Source organism: Abramis brama (assembly GCF_963993115.1).
Source record: "Abramis brama genome assembly, chromosome: 15".
In the NCBI taxonomy this organism is placed as follows: domain Eukaryota; kingdom Metazoa; phylum Chordata; class Actinopteri; order Cypriniformes; family Leuciscidae; genus Abramis; species Abramis brama.
This window is the reverse complement of record NC_139977.1, coordinates 3,640,621-3,666,518: the sequence shown is the minus strand read 5'-3', so window position 1 is coordinate 3,666,518 and position 25,898 is coordinate 3,640,621. Positions and strand designations below refer to the sequence as shown.

Here is a 25,898-nt window from a genome sequence, read left to right as displayed (position 1 = left end):
GTTTGGTAAAACAGTGCCGTCCAGTGGACAAAACATATATCAAAATATATCATATATCTTATTTTAAAGTCACAGCATTGACATATTTAAATTTGTTTGGCCATACAGAACACATTAGGCCTGGCATTTTTCCACAGTCAGTCATATTTCCTTTACAATCTACTGAGTTTTATAGAAGTAGGCCTACTTTTTATAACTTGTGGTGGACTGGTCCATCAGGGTGTCTCCCGCTTTAGGCTCAAGGCGCTGAGACAATCTCCAGCATCCCAGTGACCCTACACAGGACAAGCAGTTTTGAAAATCGATGTATGGATACTTAACCCCCAATATTGAAATTAGTCAACAGTTTGTGATATTATCTCTTCTATCAGCTCAAGAAGTGCAGACAGAGGCAGGGGAAGAGAAGGACAGATGCAGTGATGGAAAATTTTTACATATTCAATAATCTTAGTTGCAAGAAATTCAGATCATATAGGTCTGATTCACACCAAATCAAGTTCATTCTTGCATGTAAAAAAAAAAAAAAAAAAAAAAAAATTGAGTTATTTGAAATTAAATTGGAAAAGGATTTCATCTGCTGCTAGTATGACTGTTTCTATTATTTGAATGTAGATAGTGGTTAAACATGAGATGTAATTCATTTGGGGTAGGCCAAATCAAACGGGCAATCTTTGGTCTTAATAATCTATTAGGCTACATGTTCCAGAACAAATCGGTTTGGGTTAAGGGGAAAATTAAGTTTCATAACTTTAATAACTTTAACTTTCATAACATAAGTTTCATAGCTTTTTAAATCCTGTAGCAGATTGCTGCTTTTGTACGTTTTGACTGAATTGTTTCCTTGTGTTTATTTCCTATTGTCTTTTATAATGGCTATTGTTGTTCATTTAAATATTGTTGTTCAATAAATATATTACTTTATATAAATAATATGCCGTGTTTGGTATTGACTGAGAAAGGGTCCGTTAGTGATTCTGAGATGGACTTCAGTGAATGTTAAATTATTACGCCATTAGATGGCGGAAAAGACTTTTATGATTGAGTCAGAAAATGAAGTTGTTTTAGCGCTGTCATGGGAAGGACGACGACGAACAAATCGCTTTCCTCAGCGGAATTCAAACTGAACTTTTGGATATAATATCACATGGCTGCATGTAAACGTAGTCAATGACTCAACGTTCCTCCGTTGGAAGTACTCCGGAAGGAAGTAGTTCTGCACAAAAGAGGTTTTTTTTCTTTTCTTATTTATTTACACACGTGTGCTGTCGAACTGTTGTAGGCTATAAAAGCAATGTTAGGCTATAATCACACTCGTAGTCGTGCGATATGGCTGTATATCAGCACAGATGTGATTAACTACAGCTCTCTGAATCACAGCCGTGCTGATACAGCCATATCTCACTGCTACTCCTGTGATATTGCTCATATATCCTTTATGGTTTCCAGTGTGATCATATTGCAGAAATTTGACCGCTTTATTTATTTTAATGAACAGAATTAGAGGCAAATAATTCTAACAAGAATCCTTGTTGAGTATCACAGTTATTGGCTAAAGAAGTGCAAGTAGTGCAAGTAATATTTCAAATGTCTGATAACCTGGCCAGAAGATATCTCTTAATAGTTGGGTTCATAGTTCATGGATGGATTAGCGAAGAAAATTACAAGATGGTGACGAGCATCTGGCCTCTAAAAGTGCACAAAACACACTTGGGTTTCTTCATGATCTGTATTTTCAATGTTTCCTGATGTTTGTGCTGCTTTAGTGTGCCAGTTGGTTGAGTATTAATAATTGTTTTGGGCTTATGAGAGAGAGAAACCTTTTTATCGCTGATGATCTGTTCCTCAGTTGTATTGCAAAGATAGATTATCTGCAGAACAGAATAGCGTTTTTTTTTTTTTTTTTTTTTTTTTTTGGTAGGTCAGTGTGTGGCTTAGCATGTTGTAAGGGGACAGAAGTGAACTACCATCTTCAGAACTATCAGTGGTGTTGAATGTTCTGTAGTCTGATACTCAAAAGGATTCAGAGCAACTGGTGTGTTCTAGATTAAATGTATACTCTTGTCAGAGTACATGCAAGTGTTGTTAAGGTCTTATCTTAAGTGTTGTATAAGGTCTTGAAAGGTGGAACTTGTACATTAGTTTTACACTCCAGGCACAACTTCACAACATACATACAAAATATGTAATAAATATTCAATAAAAAGTTTAAATAAAGTGCGAAGAAGCCAATTTTCCTAGGTCAGACTACTTTACTTGAGTTTGCCCAAACCTCTATGCCACAGTTATATAGAAGTTTTGCAGAATCTCCTAAAATAAACCTAGATATTTTAAAGGTTTTACAAGCTACAGTACACTAATCTTCATTAAACTTAAACTAAAATGCTTAAAAAATGCTGTTTTACCAAATCAAATCAAATCAAGTATATTTGTATAGCGCTTTTCACAATACAGATTGTATCAAAGCAGCTTCACAGTATTAAATTAAAATAAAATAATACAACAAGGTTTTTTTCTAGTGGAATTTATTGATTGATAGAATAAAAATTAAATATCCCCAAAATATCCACGTTGTGGATATATGTTTTATATTATATTCACATAGTTTAATGACAGGTAGGATTCACTTTATGGCACTCATTCATTTCTATGGTATCCACAAACAGTAATTGACTGTCGCACAACTTTTGGAAATTGTATTTGGCTGAGCATTTGTTTGGGCGGCTCGCCAATGTATTTGATTTCTCTAATACATAAAATAAGTAGGCTTGTAAGTTCGTTCTGGTCAGGAGAAGAATTAGAAGTATAGCACAGTCCTTCAGCAGAGTCACTAATGTGTCAGCCTTCAAAGAATCTGTGCGACAGAAATTTAGACATTAAGAGCTGAAAATACACAATCTTTCAGAAATAAATGAAACAATCTGACCCAGTGATATGGAACTGTAACAGGGTCAACAGACCCGGAAGGAAATACTTCATATCTGTGCGTTTACTGAAACACAATTGCACATCTCAGAACGCTTGTCAAAATCACATGGTATAAACACACAGGATAATAGGGTGGAGCTAAAATAAGCAACAGGCTATAATCACCCCACAAATTGTATGGTTCCATCTGTATGTTTCCCCACCATTGTAGTTTTCTGATTAACTTACTCCCATTGACTGGAAATTCAACAAACTTGGCACAGGTTAACGGTAGATAAATAGTTATCAAAATAACTTTCATCCAATGAATTTCCTAGCAGATATGATTGGATTTATTTTGTTGGGTGTTGCCTATTATGACTAAATAAAGCAGAAAAGTTCAGTTTTATAAGTAAGAGTATCGCAGATGCATTACAGGAAAATATATTTCTCTGTAACGTTAGAAGTTATTATAGAAAAGTCTTCCTCTCTAAAAAGCTGTTTAAAATATTTGTTGGCTAATTTCACACGAGTAAACACCATGAAACGCAAAAAACAAACTACCACACCTTATGAATGCAACAAGTTTTTTATTGGATTTCTAACAGGTTAAGATATTATTTTTATTTGTATTATTATCATTATGTCCTGAAAGCATCTGGGCATCCCAATTCCCATCCCAAACTTGGTAGGATGGCCATTACTCAACTGTGAATGACAAATTACAATATTATCCAATATCAGCTAAATATTAATATTCTCCACTAGAGGGAGCCATAGGATACACCAACACAACATTGTCTACAGCATCTAGTATGGATAGTCAAATTTGGTCATGCTTTTGCTTCTGCTTGGCCCGGTGACAGTGGACATGGGAGGCGGGTGTGCTAACAAATACATTTACTGCACAGCCCATTCATTACACTTCCTTCACATGTGCTTGGACTAATAATTGCAACTTGTAATATTTGTTTTGTTTTGTCACCCCCAAACCCACCCAAAAGTGTCTGAGAACATGACATCCACACAGCAAAAACTTGCCGGGATGCTTTCAAATTCTACCCACTAATCAGAGAGGTGCAATGAAATTTGTCCAACTCTAGGTGGTGCTACAACAAGAACATTTATGTTTTCTACTATAAAGTACTGCAGGGGTGACGATTATTTGGAGGCCAACACTTTTTGTAGAGGGGTTGGCCTGTACATTTACATAATCTTATTTAAAATGATATAAATCAAGAATTTAAAATAATTCATCCTCTCAACAACTGTGTTTTTTTGAAAGAATCAGGGCTTCCATGGTCTTGGAAAACCTTTATAGGCTATATGAGGTAGCCCAACTTTAAAAGTTGATTTCTATTGATTTTTAGATCTGGAAATGTTATGCAAATTAATGGTAAAACTCCATGGTCAGTCTATAATGAACACATGTTTTAGCCAAGCTCTAAAATATTTTATTTAAACATAATAAAATATTTTATTAAAATATATATATATATATATATAAAATCCTTTTTCTTAAGCCTTATCCAGCAAGTCACAAAAAAACCTGGAAATTTCATGGGCCTTTGAATATTGTTGTGGACGGTGAGGTTCAGAACCACTGGTCCAGTATGGACTCTCCACTTATCAGCCACAACATTAAAAGCTCCTGCCTAATATTGTGTAGGAACTCCTTTTGCTGCTAAAACAGCTCTGATGAGCTGAGGCTAGGAGTTACATGACTACTGATTCACTCCAGTTACTTGTCAAAACAATACCAGAGTTACTTGAGTACTCGTGATTGTTACCCTTAAAAAAAGACATAATAATAGTTTGTGTCAACAAGCATTTATTAATTCACAGCTCAATGTTTGCAGCAATTATGTCTCTTACATGTTTTGTAAAAAAAAAAATGACTACAAAATTTCACTCTGAGGAAGGACAAACAGGACAGAGCAATATTAATATGATCTATACCTTTACGCTGATATATAATAAATAACAACAAAAAAGCAGCTACTCCAAATACCTATAATATTACAGCACAATAATATTAATATAAAATTCCTTCATGATAATATATTGATTTAATCAATCTTAAACCCATTGCGAATCAAAGACAGCTCAAGATTTGGCAACTGTTGTGTAAATTTTAACTGTTGCCATCTTAAATTTTTTGTGAAAATGTCTGACTGTAAAGTGGATGGCTAATGTAATCCCCAAAGGAGACAGAAATAAAATCCCAAACAAAAGTACTGCAAAGCAAATTATTAATCACAAAATGAATGCAACCTGGCAACTTACAGTAGAATGTCAAATGGAAGGTTTGTGTGTCTGTGACAGTGACTGGTTGCTATGATGCAGCTTGGGTGTAAGTGACTTGGTTGTCATGGAGACGACACTACATGTCAGACTGATGTGCATAATAGTGTGGGCATTATTTTTAGTTTTGTTGAGAGTGAAGGGGGTTTTACTGATGAAACATTACAGATGTGTTTGCAATAGGTAAATGGGAGAAATATTTTAAGTTTTAAGTCTCTGGATAAAGCGTCTGCTAAATGATTGTCTTACAAAAAACAGTCAATAAAAGTAACATTGGAAATAATGACCTGTAACCATGGTAATCACATCAGATCATACAGTATCATATCAGATATGGTATAAACTATAGAAGATTGTGAAATTTAGGGTGCAGTTTACACATGTGGGAGCACAGATTACTAAATTGATGGTACTTGATTCAGATGAAATTTCAGGATCAGATATATGGTTGGATTCTAGCTTTTGCCATCTGGGGTTTTAAAAAAAAAAAAAAAAACGTTTGAACATTTTGGTAATTGAGGAGGCATTGAGAATTTCTCATGTAAAGATCTCTTCTCTGTTTTCTCTAAATTATGTTATTGTCAGGAGTATGTTATTTTCATTATGTTTTAGTTTGGTTTTGTTCCTCTTTTCCTGTTACCAGTCATTGTTAGTTTCTTTGGTTACTGATTATGTCATTGTTTGTTTCCATAGTTTCTGATTATGTTGCACACCTGTGTACTGTTCTGTAGATTAGCCTCCTTGTGTATTTAAGCCCTTAGTTTCTTTTTGTTCAGTGTTTCGTCTATGATTATTTTTGTTGTAAAATGTATTTCTGAGTTTCTTAAATGTGTAATCTGTTGGATTTATGATTAAAGACTGTTTGTTTCTCTTACTCTCCATCATCAGGCTTTGACTACGACCAATGCTGACAAAATACCAAACCTAAAGAAACGATTTTTGCAGCGTTTATAACCATGGATTTACCTGCAGCACACCTGTTCTTGTTGGAGCAAAGACCACATGTTTTTTTTTTATATATATATATATCTGGCATGCCTCACCCACTATCCGGACCACTCGCTCTGCATATTTTTTCATACAAGCCTCAACGAGTGGTCCAAGGCACGCCTTCCCGTGAACGGTCCTCGGGGGAATTTCGATAGTTTCTTAGAGTGGGTGCTGGCGAATAATGGATCCCCATTCACCATCGGCCTCGTAGAGGAGGCCAATGCCAGCCCCACTCCGGATTCAGAGCCCAGCCTGCCACCAACCAAACCCCCAAAGGAGAGGATGCCTGAGCCCACCTCAGACACTGAGCCTGAGACTGCCGTGATGCCAGCGCCAGAGCCAGCGCCTGAGCCAATCCCAGAGCCGGAGCCTCTGAGTTATTTGAAGAAGTAGAAGTAATCAGAGGTAGGAGGCTTTTACCCCAAAGCCTCCAGTCACCGCTGGTCCCGCCCAGCTCCAAGTCTCCTTCATCTCTGATGGTCCCACCTAGCCTCCCTCTCCCACATCCTCTACCTAAGACCTAAGACAGCCAGTACCTCGGCCCTCCTCCGCTGGCTCCTTTAGTCCCTCGGCTCCTCCTCAGTTTACCCAATTCTGCTGTGCAGATCCCCTGGCTCCACTAAGCCGGTCACTCCACCTCGGCCGTCGATCAGTTGGCACCACCTTGGCTCCTCGCCCCCTCGGCTCCACCTGGGGCCGTTGTCCTCACAGCTCCACCGGGCTCCCTCATCCCTCTGGCTCCACCTTGGTCAGTTGTTACTCTGCCTGCACCACAGACTTCCTGGCCTTCGGCTGAATCTCCTCCCTCCACTCCTTCAGTTCTGTCAGGCTCTGTCACGCTTTCCCTCCGATAATGGTTTTATCTCGTATAGTGTGTCATAGAGGACGGCAACTGACGCCACATCTGTAATGCTTCACAATGTCGCAACAGACAGACTAGCATGCTTCATTTTTTTCCGGTCCTCCACAACGGGTTCTGTTATATCTGTGGCGATGACCACTAGGAGCACAGAAGCTCTTCTGTACACAGTTTTCAATCATGGCGAAACTAAAGAGAGACGATAGTATTGGTGCAATGAAGGAAAGATTTGTGGTGCTATGGCAGTACTCCTGCCTTTATGATGTTTCCTAGAGGGACGATCACGACAGTGTGAAAAAAGATAAATGTTAGTGGAGGTGCTTCAACAACCTGGTGAGTAGGCTACATATATTTTTACTACTGGCTCAAGTTCTCTTTAGAGGATTCCATACTATCCTCAGGAACATGTCCACTGTCAGGTTTTCTTTCTTTTTGGGGCTTTTCTGACGACAAGAGATCCTGTGCAAAACACACCGCTTTGGTTGCCATTGTTTGTTTACGCTCACAACACCTTTCAGTCAATAGTTCAGCCTTCTCGATGACATCACACACAAATAAAGCAACAGGTTATTTGCGTCTCTGAGCATCACATGATGGTGTTTCGTTACTGAATTAACAAATTGTTTGAATTAATGATTCAGTGACTCTGTAACGAGTAGAAATAAGGTGTGGCCCTTGTTGAACTGTCTGCACTGTATATACGCCTCGAGCACCCAAGATATGCGGGTTATTTCTGTTTTCTGTTGCTCATTTCAAGTTATTTTGTTTATTAAGTAACGTTGTGGATGATAGAACGTTTGTGATTGAGAAGTCGACAAGTCCAGTTTTGAATGAGCCACAGGACCCTAAGGAGGATGGTAAAGCCACAACAAATGGAGATAGGAAGGAGCAAAAGCAAAATTCTGTTCAGTAGAAGGTAAACTTCAAAGGGGGGAGGAAGTTTCACTGAGGCAATCCTTCCTCTAGAAGATAAATGCGCCTCACCCTTGTCTTATGTCCCTGCCTGAGTTGCTTGTCCTTGGACATGTGGAGGACTGTACTTCTCCTTCATTTTGGGATACACCATTTATTGTTACAGTCAATTTCTGTCATAAGGCCATTGACGTAGCGCTGGACACCAGTGCCTCACTTTTGGCGGTTTGTACAAATATGATTTCTGATGTCTTGCAACATTCTCAGAAGGTTCAACCTTGGACTTTTCCCCCAATTCAGCTTGCCAACAGTGCTACTTGCACTCAGACTGGTGTTGTCTGGCTGAACATTGGCCTCCAAGGCAAAATTTCTATCATCGGTATGTCATTATCCCTGATCTGTCCTCTTCACTCATCTTAGGGATGGATTTTATGCTACGAGCGTCGGTTAGCATCCATATCAGGTGACCCTGGGTGAATCTACATCCCAAGAGGTTTTGAGTGAGTGGTTGGAGGCACCTGAGCTTGGGAGCTTGATGTATCTTGTATTGGATGTCTGCCAGTCTGCCTTGGATAAGAAAGTTGAGATGGCTTGTCTGAAAATGGAAGAAAAAGCAAAATTGCCTTAAAGACTTTTGGAGCTTGTTTGACGGACAACCTGCGAAACCAGTTCACCTCCCACCATACCGGACCTAACCAGCTAAGAAACAAATCATTGAGGATCAGATTCAGATGATGCTGGAAGAAAACATCATCGAACCTTCTTCCAGTCAATGGGCTGCACCTGTAGTAATTGTCAAGAAGCCATGTGGAGACCACAGGTTTTGCATAGACTACAGAGGCCTTAATCACTTGACTCTTAAGGATTCGTACCCACTGCTCAGAGTCGACAATTCATTGGATTTCCTGGCTCATGAAAAAGTTCTTTCGACTCTTGATTTGGCTCAAGGGTACTGGCAGGTGTCAGTGGAGAAACAATCAAGACCAAAGACAGCTTTCACGTCACACTGTGGCCTTTTTCAATTCAGAGTCTTTCCTTTTGGGCTTAGTAGTGCCCCAGCTACATTTCAAAGAGTAATAAACAACATCCTTGCTGGCTTGATCTATAAGTGCTGTGCAGTGTATCTGGATGATATCTTCGTCGCATCCCCAACCTTTGAGCAACACTTGGAAGACCTCCGGGAAGTCCTGTCTAGACTTAAGTCAGCTGGTCTTACTCTCAAGCTAAAAAAGTGTCAGTTCTGCTTGAGTGAACTAGGATCCTAGGATACAGAGTCACTCAGGATGATATTTCTCCTGACCCGAAAAAGGTGGAAGCAGTCACAGATTTCAGAACGTCGACGAACGTGAAACAAGTGAGAGGATTTCTCGGCCTCACAAGCTATAACAGACGATTCATTCCAAATGATGCATAAAAAGCAGAGCCACTTTTTAAAGAAAGGAAACCCTGTTCAACTGGGACGACATTTGTCAGGCTTCGATGGATTACTGGAAAAAGTGCCATACGTCTGAACCCATTCTGTGCCTCCCAGATTTCACACGGCCATTCTTCATCCACACTGACGCTTGTGACTTGGGCCTTGGTGCGGCCTTGATGCAGAAGGATGACATGGGGCGAGGTGTGGTTGTAGCTTTCACGAGCAGAACATTGCGCAAAGCGGAAAGACCGTACTCAACACCTGAGAAAGAGTGTTTGGGAGTGATTTTTTGGCTCTGAAACATTTCAGACCTTACATCGAGGGCCTTCATGTAACCAATTATACTGACCACAATTGCCTGAGGTGGTCCCAACCCCTCTGAGCGACTAGCGAGATGGTCCTTGCACCTACAGGATTTTGACTCTTATCACGCAGCCCACTGCCACATTGTGAGGACCCTATTGACATTCTTCTGCTGCATGCGGTCATAGCTGGGTTGGATCTGCGCAGTCTCTCCTCGTCATGATCACAGACAGTTGAGGCCGTTACAAAATGGTGGGTGACCCAGTGGTTGGCGGTCTTCTTTGAAACATTGAAGGGGGCGGTACAGACGAAGAACATGTCATTAATGATGGTCTGCTTTATTTCAGGGACTCTAACGCTGCGTTTACACTTGGCATTAACATGCGACCTGTATCCGGATGTTGTCCACATACACATTGAAAAGACAAGTGTAAACGCGCTTCTGATGGGAATGTTATCCGATCAGTGTGTCCAGGTTCGGAGGTAGTCGAGGACGCATTGTGATCGGATAACATTCCCATCAGAAGCGCGTTAGCGCGTGACTTTCTCCGTTTCTGTAAACCTGTTCAGTGTATTTATTTTTTCCCACATTCATTTTACACGTCTAGTACATTTATGTGGTTTTGTTTTATTAATACAGTGTATACTTTTTTCTTGATATACCCCGAAAGAATGGAAGTGAAATGTGACAACATGCCCCATAGGTGGAGTACATTGTAACATGACCATATGATAGCTTAAAATGTTATCTGATCTAATAAAAAAAAATACAAGACAAACTAAAATATTTTCTCAATAAAATACAATTATTAACTTTTTCATATAAAATAATGGCAATTTTTAATAATTAAAAATAAAATAATTTTTAAGTATGACAATGAACACACCGGAAAACAAAGCTATACAACATAGTTCAAAACATAATAATAATTTGTCAGTCAATTTCTGAACATTAATTCTCAGTCTTTATTCACCTTTTTCTAATGTTTTCTCAATAGAATTCATAAAAGTATAGAATACAATAGCATAGCTCTAATAGGGGCTCATTGTAACGCAGTGTGACAACATGCCCCATCTGCACAACTGGGATTTAAACCCTGCTAGTGTCTTCTGCTAGTTAGCGAAGAACCATATCAACTGTTAAATAACATTGGAGATTAAATTAATATCAGATTTGTCTAATTTAAAATAAACACCAAAAATAGAGATGAAAAAGTAAAATAAGAAATTTACTTTTGCTATGGTTAAATAAATGTTCAATGATATCTTCCAAAGATTTCTGAATTTTGGCGCAATTTTTTCTCTATATAGTGTTGATATGGCAACTAGAAAATACACTACGTTTTGTAATGCTAGCATGTGTGGAAGTAGGCCTATTTAAAACAAGGGTGTTACAACTAGCCCCGCGTTAGGTTGTGCCCCGCTCTCCCCTACATCGCAAATATACTGAAATGTTTGCCTTCGCACCCTAAAGTTGCAGAACCATTCACTTTCTGTAAAGAACGTGCATTTTTCTCACCACAGCTGGCAACGTTCTCGGATACGTTTCTCTGTACCGTTTCCATTACGGCATCTATCCACATTATTAGTACTTGCAGCCTCTTCATCCTCATTTTGCGAGATTTGTAAAATGTCCCCCGACTAAAAAATGTTTTTAAAAGAAAACCCACTTCAGGTCGACTTTGCACCGGAGCCATCCTTTGTTTTTTTTTGTTTTTGTTTTTTTCGCGGGAATGTGAGATCCGATCTGTTATCCAGATACAGAAGCCACTTGATGTGGACAGGTGTAAACGCACCATGTCCTGATTGGCTTATGATCCGATCTGCTTGATCGGATCACGGTGATTGCATGTTAATGCCAAGTGTAAACGCAGCCTAAGACAACCTGCACTCTCCACCCAATGAGGTAGCTTAAGTTATATGTACAGTAATTCGACCCACTGTACTCTTATTATAATAACTAAATATTATCACGACCATCCTACAGCTGGCCACCTTCATTTTTAAAATCATTACAAATAGGACTGCACAATTAATCGAATTTGTAATTGCGATTACAATTACGGATGCCACAATTATGTAATCGTTTAAAGGTGCAATGACAAAAAAAAAGTTCACTTACATTATTCTGTGTGTTTAAGATGTGTTGTGTGTTGTGTTTTTCCTGCTTATTAAAAAACGGCAATTTCTTTGCAAAAGGAATAAAAGCTATACGAGAACACTAGTCGGCCTTCACTGAAAAGCTATCTTCACAGGTAAGAAAAACAGTTTGATACTATTAATTAAATAGTGAATGCTAAAGACCTATATTTTTGTGAATTGGTGAATATTCAGGTGAATATTGTTTCGTAGCCAATAATACCTCAGCACGTTATACTAATTTGTTCCCTCGTTTTATTATATTGTAGCCACGTTGTAATTCGTTAAATCAAAATGAGGGAGGGAATTAGTTCGTCGTCCAAGTCGTCGTAAAAACGAATTATTTAGATCAGTGGACAGGGCACATAAGAACAAGCAGAGAGAGAGCCCCGGCCGCGCGTGCGCACTCTCACCGCCTTCAAACCTATTTTTTACAGTCTATGCTTCAAACACAAGCGCTGTATTGCTCTCTCTCCCTCGCGCATATCAACATCAATTGACACAATAGTAAAAGGTCGGTAGACCGATTGTGTTTTATAGATTAGTAGTTTGTTCATATAAAGTGTTTGATTAGCAAGTACATGTTCAGGAAATGCATAATACAAATTGTATGGGTTAATGTAACGGTAAACGGACTCTGCACGAAGCTCTTTTGAAGCTGTCAAATGGTGTCGCTGTTAGACACTTAATTGTGATTATTGCTGCTCTGAGGTTTCTTATAGGCTACTGTTGACTGTTTTATCGTTGTTTTTTGAAGAAGCAGCAGCTCTTGCCTCGGAGAAAACAACACGGGCATAGCGACAATTTTGCATATAAATTACTACTTATAGGGCTTGAATTACAACCTGTGGGCAGTTTTTCCTACATCCTTTTGTGAACGTCGTTTTACACTTGTATGCTGCACAGCGGGTCATCTTAAAAGTGCCGTCGGAGCTACCAATCTCTGTATAATGGCCGTTGGAGCCCTCTGCTGGTAGGGAATCGTAAGATGGCCGCTCGAACACTTCCGGTGGCTTCACTGCCTAGTGGCAGTTTAGAACGTCATGAGCTATCCAGTCATTATATAGATCAGTGGTTTGACCCCCTTTCGCCTTCAGAACTGCCTAAATTCTACGTGGCATTGATTCAACAAGGTGCTGAAAGCATTCTTTAGAAATGTTGGCCCATATTGTTAGGATAGCATCTTGCAGTTGATGGAGATTTGTGGGATGCACATCCAGGGCACGAAGCTCCCGTTCCACCACATCCCAAAGATGCTCTATTGGGTTGAGATCTGGTGACTGTGGGGGCCATTTTAGTACAGTGAACTCATTGTCATGTTCAAGAAACCAATTTGAAATGATATGAGCTTTGTGACATGGTGCATTATCCTGCTGGAAGTAGCCATCAGAGGATGGGTACATGGTGGTCATAAAGGGATGGACATGGTCAGAAACAATGCTTAGGTAGGCCGTGGCATTTAAACGATGCCCAATTGGCACTAAGGGGCCTAAAGTGTGCCAAGAAAACATCCCCCACACCATTACACCACCACCACCAGCCTGCACAGTGGTAACAAGGCATGATGGATGCATGTTCTCATTCTGTTTACGCCAAATTCTGACTCTACCATCTGAATGTCTCAACAGAAATCGAGACTCATCAGACCAGGCAACATTTTTCCAGTCTTCAACTGTCCAATTTTGGTGAGCTTGTGCAAATTGTAGCCTCATTTTCCTATTTGTAGTGGAGATGAGTGGTACCCGGTGGGGTCTTCTGCTGTTGTAGCCCATCCGCCTTAAGGTTGTGCGTGTTGTGGCTTCACAAATGCTTTGCTGCATACCTCGGTTGTAACGAGTGGTTATTTCAGTCAAAGTTGCTCTTCTATCAGCTTGAATCAGTCGGCCCATTCTCCTCTGACCTCTAGCATCAACAAGGCATTTTCGCCCACAGGACTGCCGCATACTGGATGTTTTTCCCTTTTCACACCATTCTTTGTAAACCCTAGAAATGGTTGTGCGTGAAAATCCCAGTAACTGAGCAGATTGTGAAATACTCAGACCGGCCCGTCTGGCACCAACAACCATGCCACGCTCAAAATTGCTTAAATCACCTTTCTTCCCCATTCTGACATTCAGTTTGGAGTTCAGGAGATTGTCTTGACCAGGACCACACCCCTAAATGCATTGAAGCAACTGCCATGTGATTGGTTGATTAGATAATTGCATTAATGAGAAATTGAACAGGTGTTCCTAATAATCCTTTAGGTGAGTGTATATATATATTTGACATTTGAGGCTTAATGCTATAGAAAAGCAAAAAAAGTTTTTTCAGAAAGAGTGTTTTCAGCTTGTTTATTTTGATATAACAATATGGCATGCAGTGGCTTCAAACAATGGCATAAAGCTTTCCAAAACATCATTCAATGTAAATTGTGATAATCGTAATTTATAATCGCAATTACAATTTCAAGGGAATAATCGACAATTGTGATTTTTGACATAATCGTGCAGCCCTAATTACAAATATAAATATTCAACGTTTTATGTTTAAAACGTCAAAACATTATTACAGCATGTGTAGCTGCAGGTTAAATGCATTCATGTCCCTCTGAGCTGCATTAAACAGTCTGAGTAAACGCCTCTTCAGATGCAGCTTCTGTGTTTCCTCTGCATTGCAAAGATCAATTTTGTTGTTACTGATTTCATGTGATTGGTAACAACCCTATAGTGTCTTATTATTCTAATTGAATATATTAAATATAAAAATGAACACAAAAGATTATGCATATATTTATGTAGGTTAGGAAAAAAACCTTTATAACGGTAATGAAAAGACTCCGGCCATTCCATTCCATTCCCTTTCTACTCCATTTCGCTCTTTCCAAGATACTTTCCCACTTGCCACCTGACCACGCCCGCCTCACCTGTTGTCTATAAATTGTTTCTGCACCTCTTTGTTCACTCTTTGCACTTTCTCCTGGCACTTTGATGTATACTGTGTGTGTCTTCATCAGTTAACGTGAGTTAATTTGTTTTCATTTGATTGTCTTTTTTATGATTTACTGTCAACTGTTAACATGTACACTGTTGGTTGATTTCTTTGTTTGCCAGACATGTGCTATGAACCATGTGGGACGATTGTTTGTTTGATTTATGTTTTAACAGCCTGTTTAGTTGTGATTAGTAAACTCATATCTCTTTTGTTTATTTGTATTGTTTAATTTATGTGGATTGACAATTGTCAATTAATTGTTATTAATTGTTATCTCTTTTTATATTTAATTCTGCAGCACACAAACCATGCATCTCAATCAAAGACAACCGTAACAATAAATAAACTACTGCTGGTGTTGCAATAAACCTCGCCTTCTCCTTGCTTCCATCATCACTCCATATCATTTGACGTCTTCTGGCCGAGACTCTGTTTGCTCACCAAACCCTCACTTCACCTGAACCATTCCCATTATAGTACAGTTCCTTCAGTGGTCCTTCGAGCCGGAGCCTGAGTGAGGGATACCATGGCAGGCATTGGTATGGATGGAAAAGATGAGAAAGAGTTGGAGTTGGAGAGGGCTCTCCCAGTTAAACCCAGTAGCACCTTATCCAGGCGAGAGAGGCATCAACCTGACCGCTATGGCTTCCCGGTTCCTGCTAGGAAAGCCTCTAGTAAGCCCGAGAGCCTACCTTATCCCAGCCAAGCAGCCAAACCATCTCCTAACCCAATTGAAGCTGGAAATGGAGAAGTGGAGGATGAAGAAATCACCCACGATTATGTCCAGCCCGAATCGGTTGAGGAACCTTCACTTCCACAACTAGCTCCACAACCAGCTCCACCCTCACAGGGAGTGGGGAGATCTACTAGATCCAGAGTCAAGAGGGATAAGCAGGAGTCATCACCCAGGTCGAAGGCCACCTCGTATACTTACTTTTCTGGCAGTGGAAGTTCTCGAAGCTCGCGCAAGAGCCATGGTGTGGAGCTCACCTCTCGACAAGCAGCCATGATTGAGGAGAGGAGGAAACTTGGAGAACTGCAAGAGATCCAAAATCAAATCCAAGAGGAACAAGCCCTGGATAGCCGGGCTCGAGAACTGGACAGGCAAGCACAAGCGGCTTTAACAGAGCGAGAGAGGATGTCCCGATCTCTGACTCTACAGCGACGACTGCGGAAAGTTCAACGAGAATTAGAAGAGGCTCGGCTAATAACCTCATTCACTGGAGAAGTGACCACAGAACATTCACCTGCTCCGCCACCTCAAGAGCTGGCTCCTTTTTCAATGAGCTCCAGAGTTTGGATTCAGGTGAACCTGTCGATCTGTACTCAGAGCAACAAGCTCGTTGTGTTGGTCATCCAACATCTGTCTCTGATCCCGTTCCAGTGAATCAGCCAATCACTTCGTCGTTTCAATCCTTACCTCAGCCTGTCGATGCTGTGAGTCAGTCTGAGACTCTCCATCCTGTTCAAGGGAGCCACCCAGCAGTTCAGAGGTCCAGTCCAGAGCAGGCAACTCCCTCACCTCCTTCGTTCATCCATTTAGTGAGGACCGCACCTCGTTCTTCCCAGAGTCAAAGACCCTTAGATCCAGTTCCTGATACGTCCGCACCTCTTTCATTACACAAGTCCAGTGAAAGGACATCAGAGGGAGCTAGTATCATGGAGCTGTTAGTAGCCACTGCTTTTGGCATCCCCAAGCCAAGACTGCCTTATTTTGAGAGTGGAAGAGAAAGTGACTTTGTTTTGCTTAAGATGGCGTTGGAAAACCTGTTAGATATTCATGCTCACCTCTCTGAACAATATAAGTTCCAGGTTCTAATGGACCACTTGAGGCTGCCTACTGCGTACAAACTAGCCAAGTCTTATATGCATGCCTCAACTCCCTACACATCTGCTGTTGCTGCCCTTAAGGCAAAGTATGGCCAGCCACGGCAGTTGGTCCAGAGTGAACTAGCCAGCATCCTTCATTCACCACCTGTTAGATTCGGAGATAGCAATGCATTCCAGGAATTTGCTCTTTCTGTACAGTCATTGATTGGCATGCTGCGATCGGTGGACGGTGCAGGTGGAAGTGAATTGCGGTGTGGTTCTCATGTCGATAAGCTATTAACCAAGCTCCCCCTTAATTATCGGGACAGTTTCGTTGAGCACTGTTTGAATCGTGGCATCCTTAGAGATGGTGCAGAACAAACATATACCTTGGAAGACTTCTCTGACTGGCTCCAGGTGAAAGCCAGGGCCAAGAGTCTTGCCCAACAAGTCTTTGTCCCTGCCTCAATTGAGAGAAGAGAACCAGTTCAAAAGAGCCAAGTGAGGAAGGTGATGCCTACCACTATGTACCTAAGCAACACAGCCACTGTGGAAAGACAGCCTAGTGTCCAAGGAGGCCGTGGAAAAGGGATGACCATCCTTGGTAAACCCAAGTTCCAACCTTTCTGTCCATACTGTAACAATAACAACCACTTCTTGGGAACCTGTCCAAAGGTGAAGGAGTTCAGTCCATCAGAACTGAGAACTTGGATAGAGAAGAATGATCGTTGTTACAGATGTGCTCGCTGCCATAAGCCGGATAAATGCACCCTAAAAAAGCCTTGCAACATTTGCAACGAACTGCATCTCACCATCCTGCATAGCATTGCACATCAACTGGCCACACACCCACAAAGCTCAGAGAAATTGGCTACGGCAGACATTCTCAATGTGCTCGTCCGTGCACCCTGCATTGACGACACACTGTACATCGATCAGCAAAACCGATCTCCTCGGGTGATGTTGAAGGTAGTTCCGGTCTTACTAATCAATGGCCGGAAGAGGCTGCAGACGTATGCCATACTCGATGATGGCTCAGAAAGAACAATCATTCTGACCTCAGCAGCGTCCCAGCTACAACTTACAGGGCCAAAAGAGACCCTTAATCTCAGAACTGTGCGACATGAAGTAATTCCCATGAGTGGTGAGACCATCTCCTGTTATATCTCCCCTGTGAGCCAGAGGAAGAAGATTAGGTTTCATATAGCCAATGCCTTTACTGCCCCAGTCCTCAATTTGGCTGAGCATTCTTGTTGTGCCTCTGACCTGCAGAGGGAATATTCCCACTTGCGAGGCTTACCCTTACCGGACTTTGTCCATGCTCGGCCATTAATCCTAATAGGCTCAGATCATTCCCACTTGTTGGTGCCCAAAGAGCCTGTCCGTATTGGACTTTATGGGGGACCTATCGCCATTCATACTGCCCTGGGATGGGCTGTTCAAGGCCCATCCAATGCCTTACCTCGATCTCCTCCTTCAGATGCACAAGCTTTGTTTACTATTTGTGATCGTGTATCCTGCCCCGCTACTGCGGAGTTGATGGAGAATGTGGAGAGACTGTGGAGACTGGATTCCTTCCCACACCGTAAGGAGAAGGATGTAACCCGATCTAAACAAGACCATTATTGCTTGGAACTGCTTGAGACTAAGACTGCCGTCAAAGAAGTAGGTGAGGTCTTGCGGTATGCTACCCCATTGCTCAGAGCACCCAACAGTCCTAGGTTATCCTCCTCAGCCCATACTTTGTTGCCATGGCTCCGGGGAACCGAGCGCAGACTGAATAAGGACCCAGAGCTAATTGAGATTTACCACCAGGAGATTCAGAAGCTCGTTGATATGGAGTATGTGAAGGAGGTGGATCCTAAAGATGACCAGCCAGGGTCAGAATCTTGGCTAGTCCCACATCATGTTATCAAACAAGCCAGTGGGAAACACCGACTGGTGTTCAACTGCTCTTTCCAGCTTCATAGTCTCAGCCTGAATTGTAGTCTTCTTCCTGGTCCAACTCTCGGTCCCTCTCTTCTTGGTGTGCTCCTCCGTTTCCGTGAGCATAGTGTGGCCATCAGTGGTGATATAAAATCTATGTTCCACCAAGTGCATCTACTCCCTGCTGACCGGCCATTACTCAGGTTTCTCTGGCGAGCTATGGCTAAGACAACTCCCCCAAAAACCTATGAGTGGCAAGTGTTACCTTTTGGCACAGCTTGCAGTCCTTGCTGTGCCATTTACGCCCTGCAACGTCACGTGAAGGAGCACCCTGAGAGTGACCATGAAGTGTTGAACTCAGTGCTAAGAGCTTTCTATGTTGACAATTGTCTGCAGAGCTTTGATACATCAGCCACCGCCAAAGCTCTGTTGGACAAACTTCGCGCTACACTGTCTCGAGGAGGATTCGAAATCCGTCAGTGGGCGAGTAATGACTCCAGTGTGGTAGAACATCTTTCCCCTGAGGCAAGATCTGTGAGCACTGACTTGTGGCTCTCTCAATTGGGTGTTGATCCTCAAGAAGCCACCCTAGGCTTGTGTTGGTGCTGCCTTCCTGATAGCCTGGGATACAAACACAGGGTGACGCCAATCAGGATTCCCACACTCCGTCTCATCTACCGCACTCTTGCCAGTCAATATGACCCATTAGGGTACATCTTACCTTATACCACCCGGGCTAAAGTGCTGGTGCAGGACTTGTGGAAACTCAAACAAGGTTGGGATGACCCCATCACTCCGTCCGAACTAGCGGATCAATGGCTAAAGTGGGAACAGGAACTGTCGGAGCTCCCCAGCATCAGACTGCCCCGCTGTTATGTGCCCCCTTGTGCGGACCAGTCGGGTATATACCGAGAGCTTCATGTCTTCTGTGATGCCGCGGAACGGGCCTATGGTGCTGTGGCTTATTTGCGTGTCCAGGACAATCAAAATCACATTCATGTGGCCTTCATCATGGCCCGTTCCAGAGTGTCACCGAAGAGACAGTTGTCAATACCCCGACTTGAACTGAGTGCTGCCTTATTAGGGGCACAGTTAGCCACGACCTTGAGGTCGGAACTTACCTTGTCGTTAGCTCAAACTATCCTCTGGAGTGACTCCACAACGGTGCTGACCTGGTTGAAATCCGAGTTGTGCCACTATAAGGTCTTCGTCGGCACCCGGATCGCAGAAATCCAGGAACTCACCGACAGTGATGACTGGAGTTATGTCGATAGCTCAAACAACCCAGCGGATGCCCTGACCCGAGGCAAGAAACTGAGTGATTTGGTTCAACCCAACTGCTGGATGACCGGGCCACTCTTCTTGCAGAAGCCTGAAAATTGCTGGCCAGTTGTCCCTACTGTTGCCCAACCATCACCACTCGCAGACAGTACTGAATTGAAGAAAGCTGTTCTGTGTTTGAATGTTTCTGCTACCTGTACCTTACCAGATGTCTCCCAGTATCGAAACTGGAGTGACTTAATCGTCGCCATTGAGCAGGCACGAACTCAGTCAGACCAAGTCTCCAAAGGAGCAGCAGCCGAGACCTTAATCTTACAGCAAGCTCAGGCGTCATGTTTCCCTGAAGAACTTGACGCTCTCCAGAAAGGGAAATCTCTCCCTAGGCAGAGTCGTCTCCTCTCATTGTCTCCTGAACTGGATCCAGATGTGGGGCTGATGAGAGTAGGAGGAAGACTCCGTCGATCCCAGGACTTGGATCCCGACATCATTCACCCAATTATTCTAGACCCGAAGCATTCTACTACGCAGCTCATCATTAAGGACTATGATGAGTCTCTGCTGCATCCGGGCCCAGAGAGGGTCTTTGGAGAATTGAGACGCAAGTATTGGATCATGGGAGGAAGACCGGCTATCCGTAAACATCAGCACGGCTGTCGGGAGTGTCAGAGATGGAAATCCTCTCCTGAAGTACCGAAGATGGCTGATCTGCCCCCAGCGAGGCTGCGTCTCTTTAAACCACCATTCTGGTCCACCGGGGTAGATTGCTTTGGACCCTTTGTTATCCACCAGGGCCGTAGAACAGAAAAGCGATGGGGAATTATCTTTAAGTGCTTAACGACTCGTTGTTTACATCTCGACTTGCTCGGAAGTTTGGATGTTGACGCCTTTCTCCTAGCTCTCCGTCGCTTTATATCCCGTCGTGGCAAGCCCTTGGAGATCTGGGCAGACAGAGGAACAAACTTTCGTGCTGGAGACAGAGAACTGAGTAAATGCTTCCAGGAGATGGAACCTAAGCTCCAGGAACACTTAGCCGATCAGCAGATTTCATTTAACTTCAATCCACCAGGGGCTCCACACTTCGGTGGAGTCTGGGAGCGTGAAATCAGATCAGTTAAGAATGCCCTGCGAGTGATTCTTGGGAAGCAAACCATCTCCGAAGTTGTCCTTCAAACTGTCCTGATCGAAGTAGAAGGCATCATGAATTCCAAGCCTTTAGGTTATCTTTCCTCCAATGCTGCGGATCCTGATCCGGTCACTCCCAATTTGCTCTTGATGGGGCGGCGTGATGCCTCTCTGCCACAAGCCATGTTTGTCAGCAGTAAGCTCCTTGGGCGAAGGAAGTGGCGTCACAGCCAGATTTTAGCTGACCACTTTTGGACACGATTCATTCGTGACTATTTGCCTAACCTGCAACCTAGAGGAAAGTGGCTGAGGGAGGTCCAGAATCTCGAAGTAGGGAAGACTGTTCTAATCTTTGACCCACAACTGCCTCGGGCTTCTTGGCCAACCGGGCGTGTCACCACCGTCACGACCGGGAGGGATGGTCGTGTCCGGTCAGTGGACGTCCAAGTTGGCAGTCGGATTTACACAAGACCAGTGTCACGTTTGATGGTGCTTCCTGAGCTGGTAGACGAGTGAGTCTTTTTATCAGGAGGAATTGATCCCAATTCCGGGGCGGCTATGAAAAGACTCCGGCCATTCCATTCCATTCCCTTTCTACTCCATTTCGCTCTTTCCAAGATACTTTCCCACTTGCCACCTGACCACGCCCGCCTCACCTGTTGTCTATAAATTGTTTCTGCACCTCTTTGTTCACTCTTTGCACTTTCTCCTGGCACTTTGATGTATACTGTGTGTGTCTTCATCAGTTAACGTGAGTTAATTTGTTTTCATTTGATTGTCTTTTTTATGATTTACTGTCAACTGTTAACATGTACACTGTTGGTTGATTTCTTTGTTTGCCAGACATGTGCTATGAACCATGTGGGACGATTGTTTGTTTGATTTATGTTTTAACAGCCTGTTTAGTTGTGATTAGTAAACTCATATCTCTTTTGTTTATTTGTATTGTTTAATTTATGTGGATTGACAATTGTCAATTAATTGTTATTAATTGTTATCTCTTTTTATATTTAATTCTGCAGCACACAAACCATGCATCTCAATCAAAGACAACCGTAACAATAAATAAACTACTGCTGGTGTTGCAATAAACCTCGCCTTCTCCTTGCTTCCATCATCACTCCATATCATTTGACGTCTTCTGGCCGAGACTCTGTTTGCTCACCAAACCCTCACTTCACCTGAACCATTCCCATTATAGTACAGTTCCTTCAGGTAAAATGGCTATATAAAAGTTAAAAATAAATGTAAACTTTTTGGAAAAAGATAATTTCTGTCACTGTTGTGAACTGACCACTGCTCAGAATAAGAAGAATAACACTTTGGGAGTCAGCTGTTCACGGCAGTCCTAAACCTGCCAAGGAACCAACACAATAAACACACTCAGCAAAATATAGTCTAATTATCATTATCGAGAAAATCCCAGAAAATATCGAGATACAATTTTTTATTAATATCGCACACCCCTAATGGACTCCAACACCTGCGATGACTTCAAAATCTGAATCAACATGCACCAATGCAAAAAAATTCTATATATCCTAATAATTTTTTAACAACATGTTTTCATTACTTTTATGAGCTCATAGTTTTTGCCTTAAATTAATACATTGTTTAAATTAATACATTGTTAGATCACTGCTTGATTTGTACATGTACATTTCTGAAATACATAACTTGGACACAGGCACCTCTAATAACAGATCACTCTAAATTGTCTGTAAAGCTGCTTTGAAATGATATGTACTGTGAAAAACGCTATACAAACAAATCTGAATTTAATTTAATTGAAAATTTAATTATTTGTGAACCACTGGCCTAGTAACCTGACCCTATGAGCCACCTTGGGTAAATTGTTTATTTTTATTTACTATTTTTCCCTCTATATCCTGTATCTCTTTAATATTTAGATAGAGAAAATGGTGCGTTCAAGTCATCTCGTATAGATCGTATTTACGAGTTGAGCGCACATGAACGCCACCAGAATGTTGTAAATATGAGTGGGAAGCTCGGGATTTTCTTTAAGCCCCAATCTTTACGAGTCAGGGGCGTGTCACTGAGAAACATGGCGGAATACCACAATACTTAAAGGTATTTAGCAGTGATATTGCTACTTTTCTATTTACAGTGCAGTAAGCTAATTACCTGCACGAAATATGGTGGCATTATAATATAACAATGTAATATGTAACGATAAAGTTTGCAGTGGCTTCATAAATGAATTAAAAAGATAAAAAAGCAAAGCACACCTGATGCACATTTCTTTGTTCTTCATTTTCTAGAACTAGAGTTTAAGAAACTTGCTCTAATTGTGCAATTAATTAAGAGAAAGTGCACCGCCATCTTACTCCGACGAAAGTGACTTGAACGCACCTGCCGTCGTACCCACGACTTCCCACCGCGTAAGTACGAACTTCCCAGGAGGACTTGAACACACCATTAGTGCGCGTGCACATGAAGGGGGGAGTGGGGGGTGGAGGAGAGAGAAGGATGAAGAGGGACGTTAGCTAGAGGAGAGATGTTGACATAACGACTAGATAACGACAACGACTAACATTAGAATTATATTCTCTTGAATTTTGATATGGCCGACACACGACCAAAGATACGACGTTCCGATGAACAAATAGCAAAGAAGTATATTGTTAGGAGGAAGCACGGAAGGGAGGGGACGGGATGAGGAGGAGGGAAGGTCGAGCTAGCCTCCGTTTTGTTTGACAATACTTCGAACGTCAACAAGAAGTGACGTCACCCAACATCGCTCACAGCACCTTTAAATCTGCATCGGGAAATTTCTACTAATGAGTAATAAGGAATCACAGGCCCTACTAATAACATCTCGAATTAGTTCAAAGATATGCTGCAAAGGTTGCATTTGAACGAAGGGATTTCAACTGATTACAAATATAAAGAAGTGAACTTTCCCCATCATTTTATCAGAGAGCCTTTCAAATAGCTATTTTGGACATCTATTCATACAGTAAAAGCAGACTGCTGTGAAGTAACAGTGTGATGCACACTGAAGGTGTGTGGGTGTGTTTTACTGTCTGCATGGCTTCATGTGTGTGAGCATGTGAGGAGAGGAGGAGGATGCGGCTGCCATGGTAACGAGGGCTGTGTATGGAGAAGAGCAGCCAGTCGCAGGCAGCCACAGAAAGATCTATCTTTTTTTTTTTCTCATTCCACTTCCACTTTTCCGATATAGAAAACGATCTCCAGACCAGGCGTTTGATCGCGCTTCTATTCCTCCTGCCTGACGACACTCTCATCAGACGCAGGAAACACACACACTTCAAGGATGGCAACCATCACCTGCACACGCTTTACTGAGGAATACCAGCTGTTTGAGGAACTGGGAAAGTAAGTTGGAATTGCTTCATTTCTTTAAAACAACGTGACATGTTTGAGGTGGCCCAAGATGTTATTTTCAATCAATAAAAAAAATGCAATGATTTTTTTCTTTTTCTTTTACAAATCAGCTAATGTTAAGAGTTTTAATTGTTAAACATCTTGTCCCTTAAAGAATAAGGACAACATACCTGGAAAATGTCCTCGATAGATTCTAAAAGGACGGCAAATCCACTTTCCAGTTTAAATTGAAACCAGTTACAAGGCAAATTTTGGTTTGAATGTTTTAGAATATTATGAAATCAATGCAGTCAGAATATGTGGAAATGATCCATGGGTATGTACTAACTTGAGAACGCACATAACGCAACTTACATTACATAACATAACAGGCAGACATTGGCTGAAGGAGATCCACTGAGGAAATTATTTAAAAGTTCAGACGCAAGATCTAATGAGCGATTCTAACATTATGCATTAACAGTACAGTGAAACGATCTTATGATTACAGAGAGCGCATGCTGAAGAAGAAAAATCCCTGTCTAGTGTCTTTTTTTATTTAATTGTAGTCAGAGCCTAATTAAGTTGCAGTCAGCATCCTAACTGGGTTTTGCAAAATTCAGTGACTGCTCAATGCAAAAGAAGAAACATAATATACTGACTGCACACAACTCATTAACAACATCGAGATTAACGTTCATCTTTAAAGATGGCAAAAGAGAAAGTCAGAAAATGCCATATATATGCTCTCAAATCAAGAAAATAAGTATACAGTGCACTCGCTCAGGAAAAAATGCTGTAGTACAGAGTGGGTGGATGGAAAGAGAAGCAAGCAGATATATGTATACACACACACACACACACACACACACACACACACAGTATATTGCCATGTAAGACATGTTCCTGGGTCAACATATTTTGTTGATCCTGGAACAACATTCCTGTCCAAAAATGTAGTCCTAACCCTATCCCTACCCCTAAATCTAACCCTACCCATAAGTTATTCCTAAAATCAGAAGGAAATGATAGATTGATAACACTGGTGTAGAAGCACATAACCCTTGTTCTAAAACTAAACTTAACATAAACTATAAATGTGTCCCTCAAATCTGACTGGTTGATTGGAATGTTGTTCAGGGATAAAAAAAAAAATAGAAAAAATTATTATCCAGGAACACGTTGTACTTGGTGAAATCAGGTTCACCTCATATATATCTATATATCTATATCTATCGATCTACATCTATATAACACAGTACAATGAAATGACATTGGTGAGTAATTGGACTGTTACACACTATAAAATGTAGATATTCGTATATCAATGCATGTAGTGCCAGTAACAATGCTCTGAAATGTTGAGGCAGAAGTACAAAAAAAAATCTGCTTGCTTCCCTCTTTCCATCCACCCACTCTGTACTACAGCATTTTTTCCTGAGCGAATGCACTGTATACTTGTTTTCTTGATTTGAGAGCATATAACACCTCTACAGAGATGGGTCTTCAACTCCATCTGGCCTTGTGCCCACTGCTCTACTCCCACATACACCCTCATACTGAACACACACACACACACATCTTTTTCTGTGGGCAGTCAAACCGCTTACA

The 25,898-nt window shown here is 41.6% G+C and overlaps 1 protein-coding gene across 3 annotated transcripts in view; it reads left to right on the top strand.

Moving 5' to 3' along the window:
* Positions 1–1,040: 1,040 nt before the first annotated feature.
* Positions 1,041–25,898, top strand: part of camk2a (calcium/calmodulin-dependent protein kinase II alpha) — a 77,998-nt gene continuing 53,140 nt past the window's right edge. The window contains exons 1-2 of one of the 3 annotated variants that reach the window (XM_084137636.1): positions 1,041–1,226; positions 24,145–24,299. In XM_084137636.1, the coding sequence (XP_083993762.1) occupies positions 24,238–24,299 (62 nt within the window). In that variant the 5' untranslated portion in view covers positions 1,041–1,226; positions 24,145–24,237. Of the gene's footprint in view, positions 1,227–11,906; positions 11,945–24,096; positions 24,300–25,898 lie in introns of those variants that run through there. The other 2 variants (XM_084137637.1, XM_084137638.1) reach the window with 2 other exon arrangements.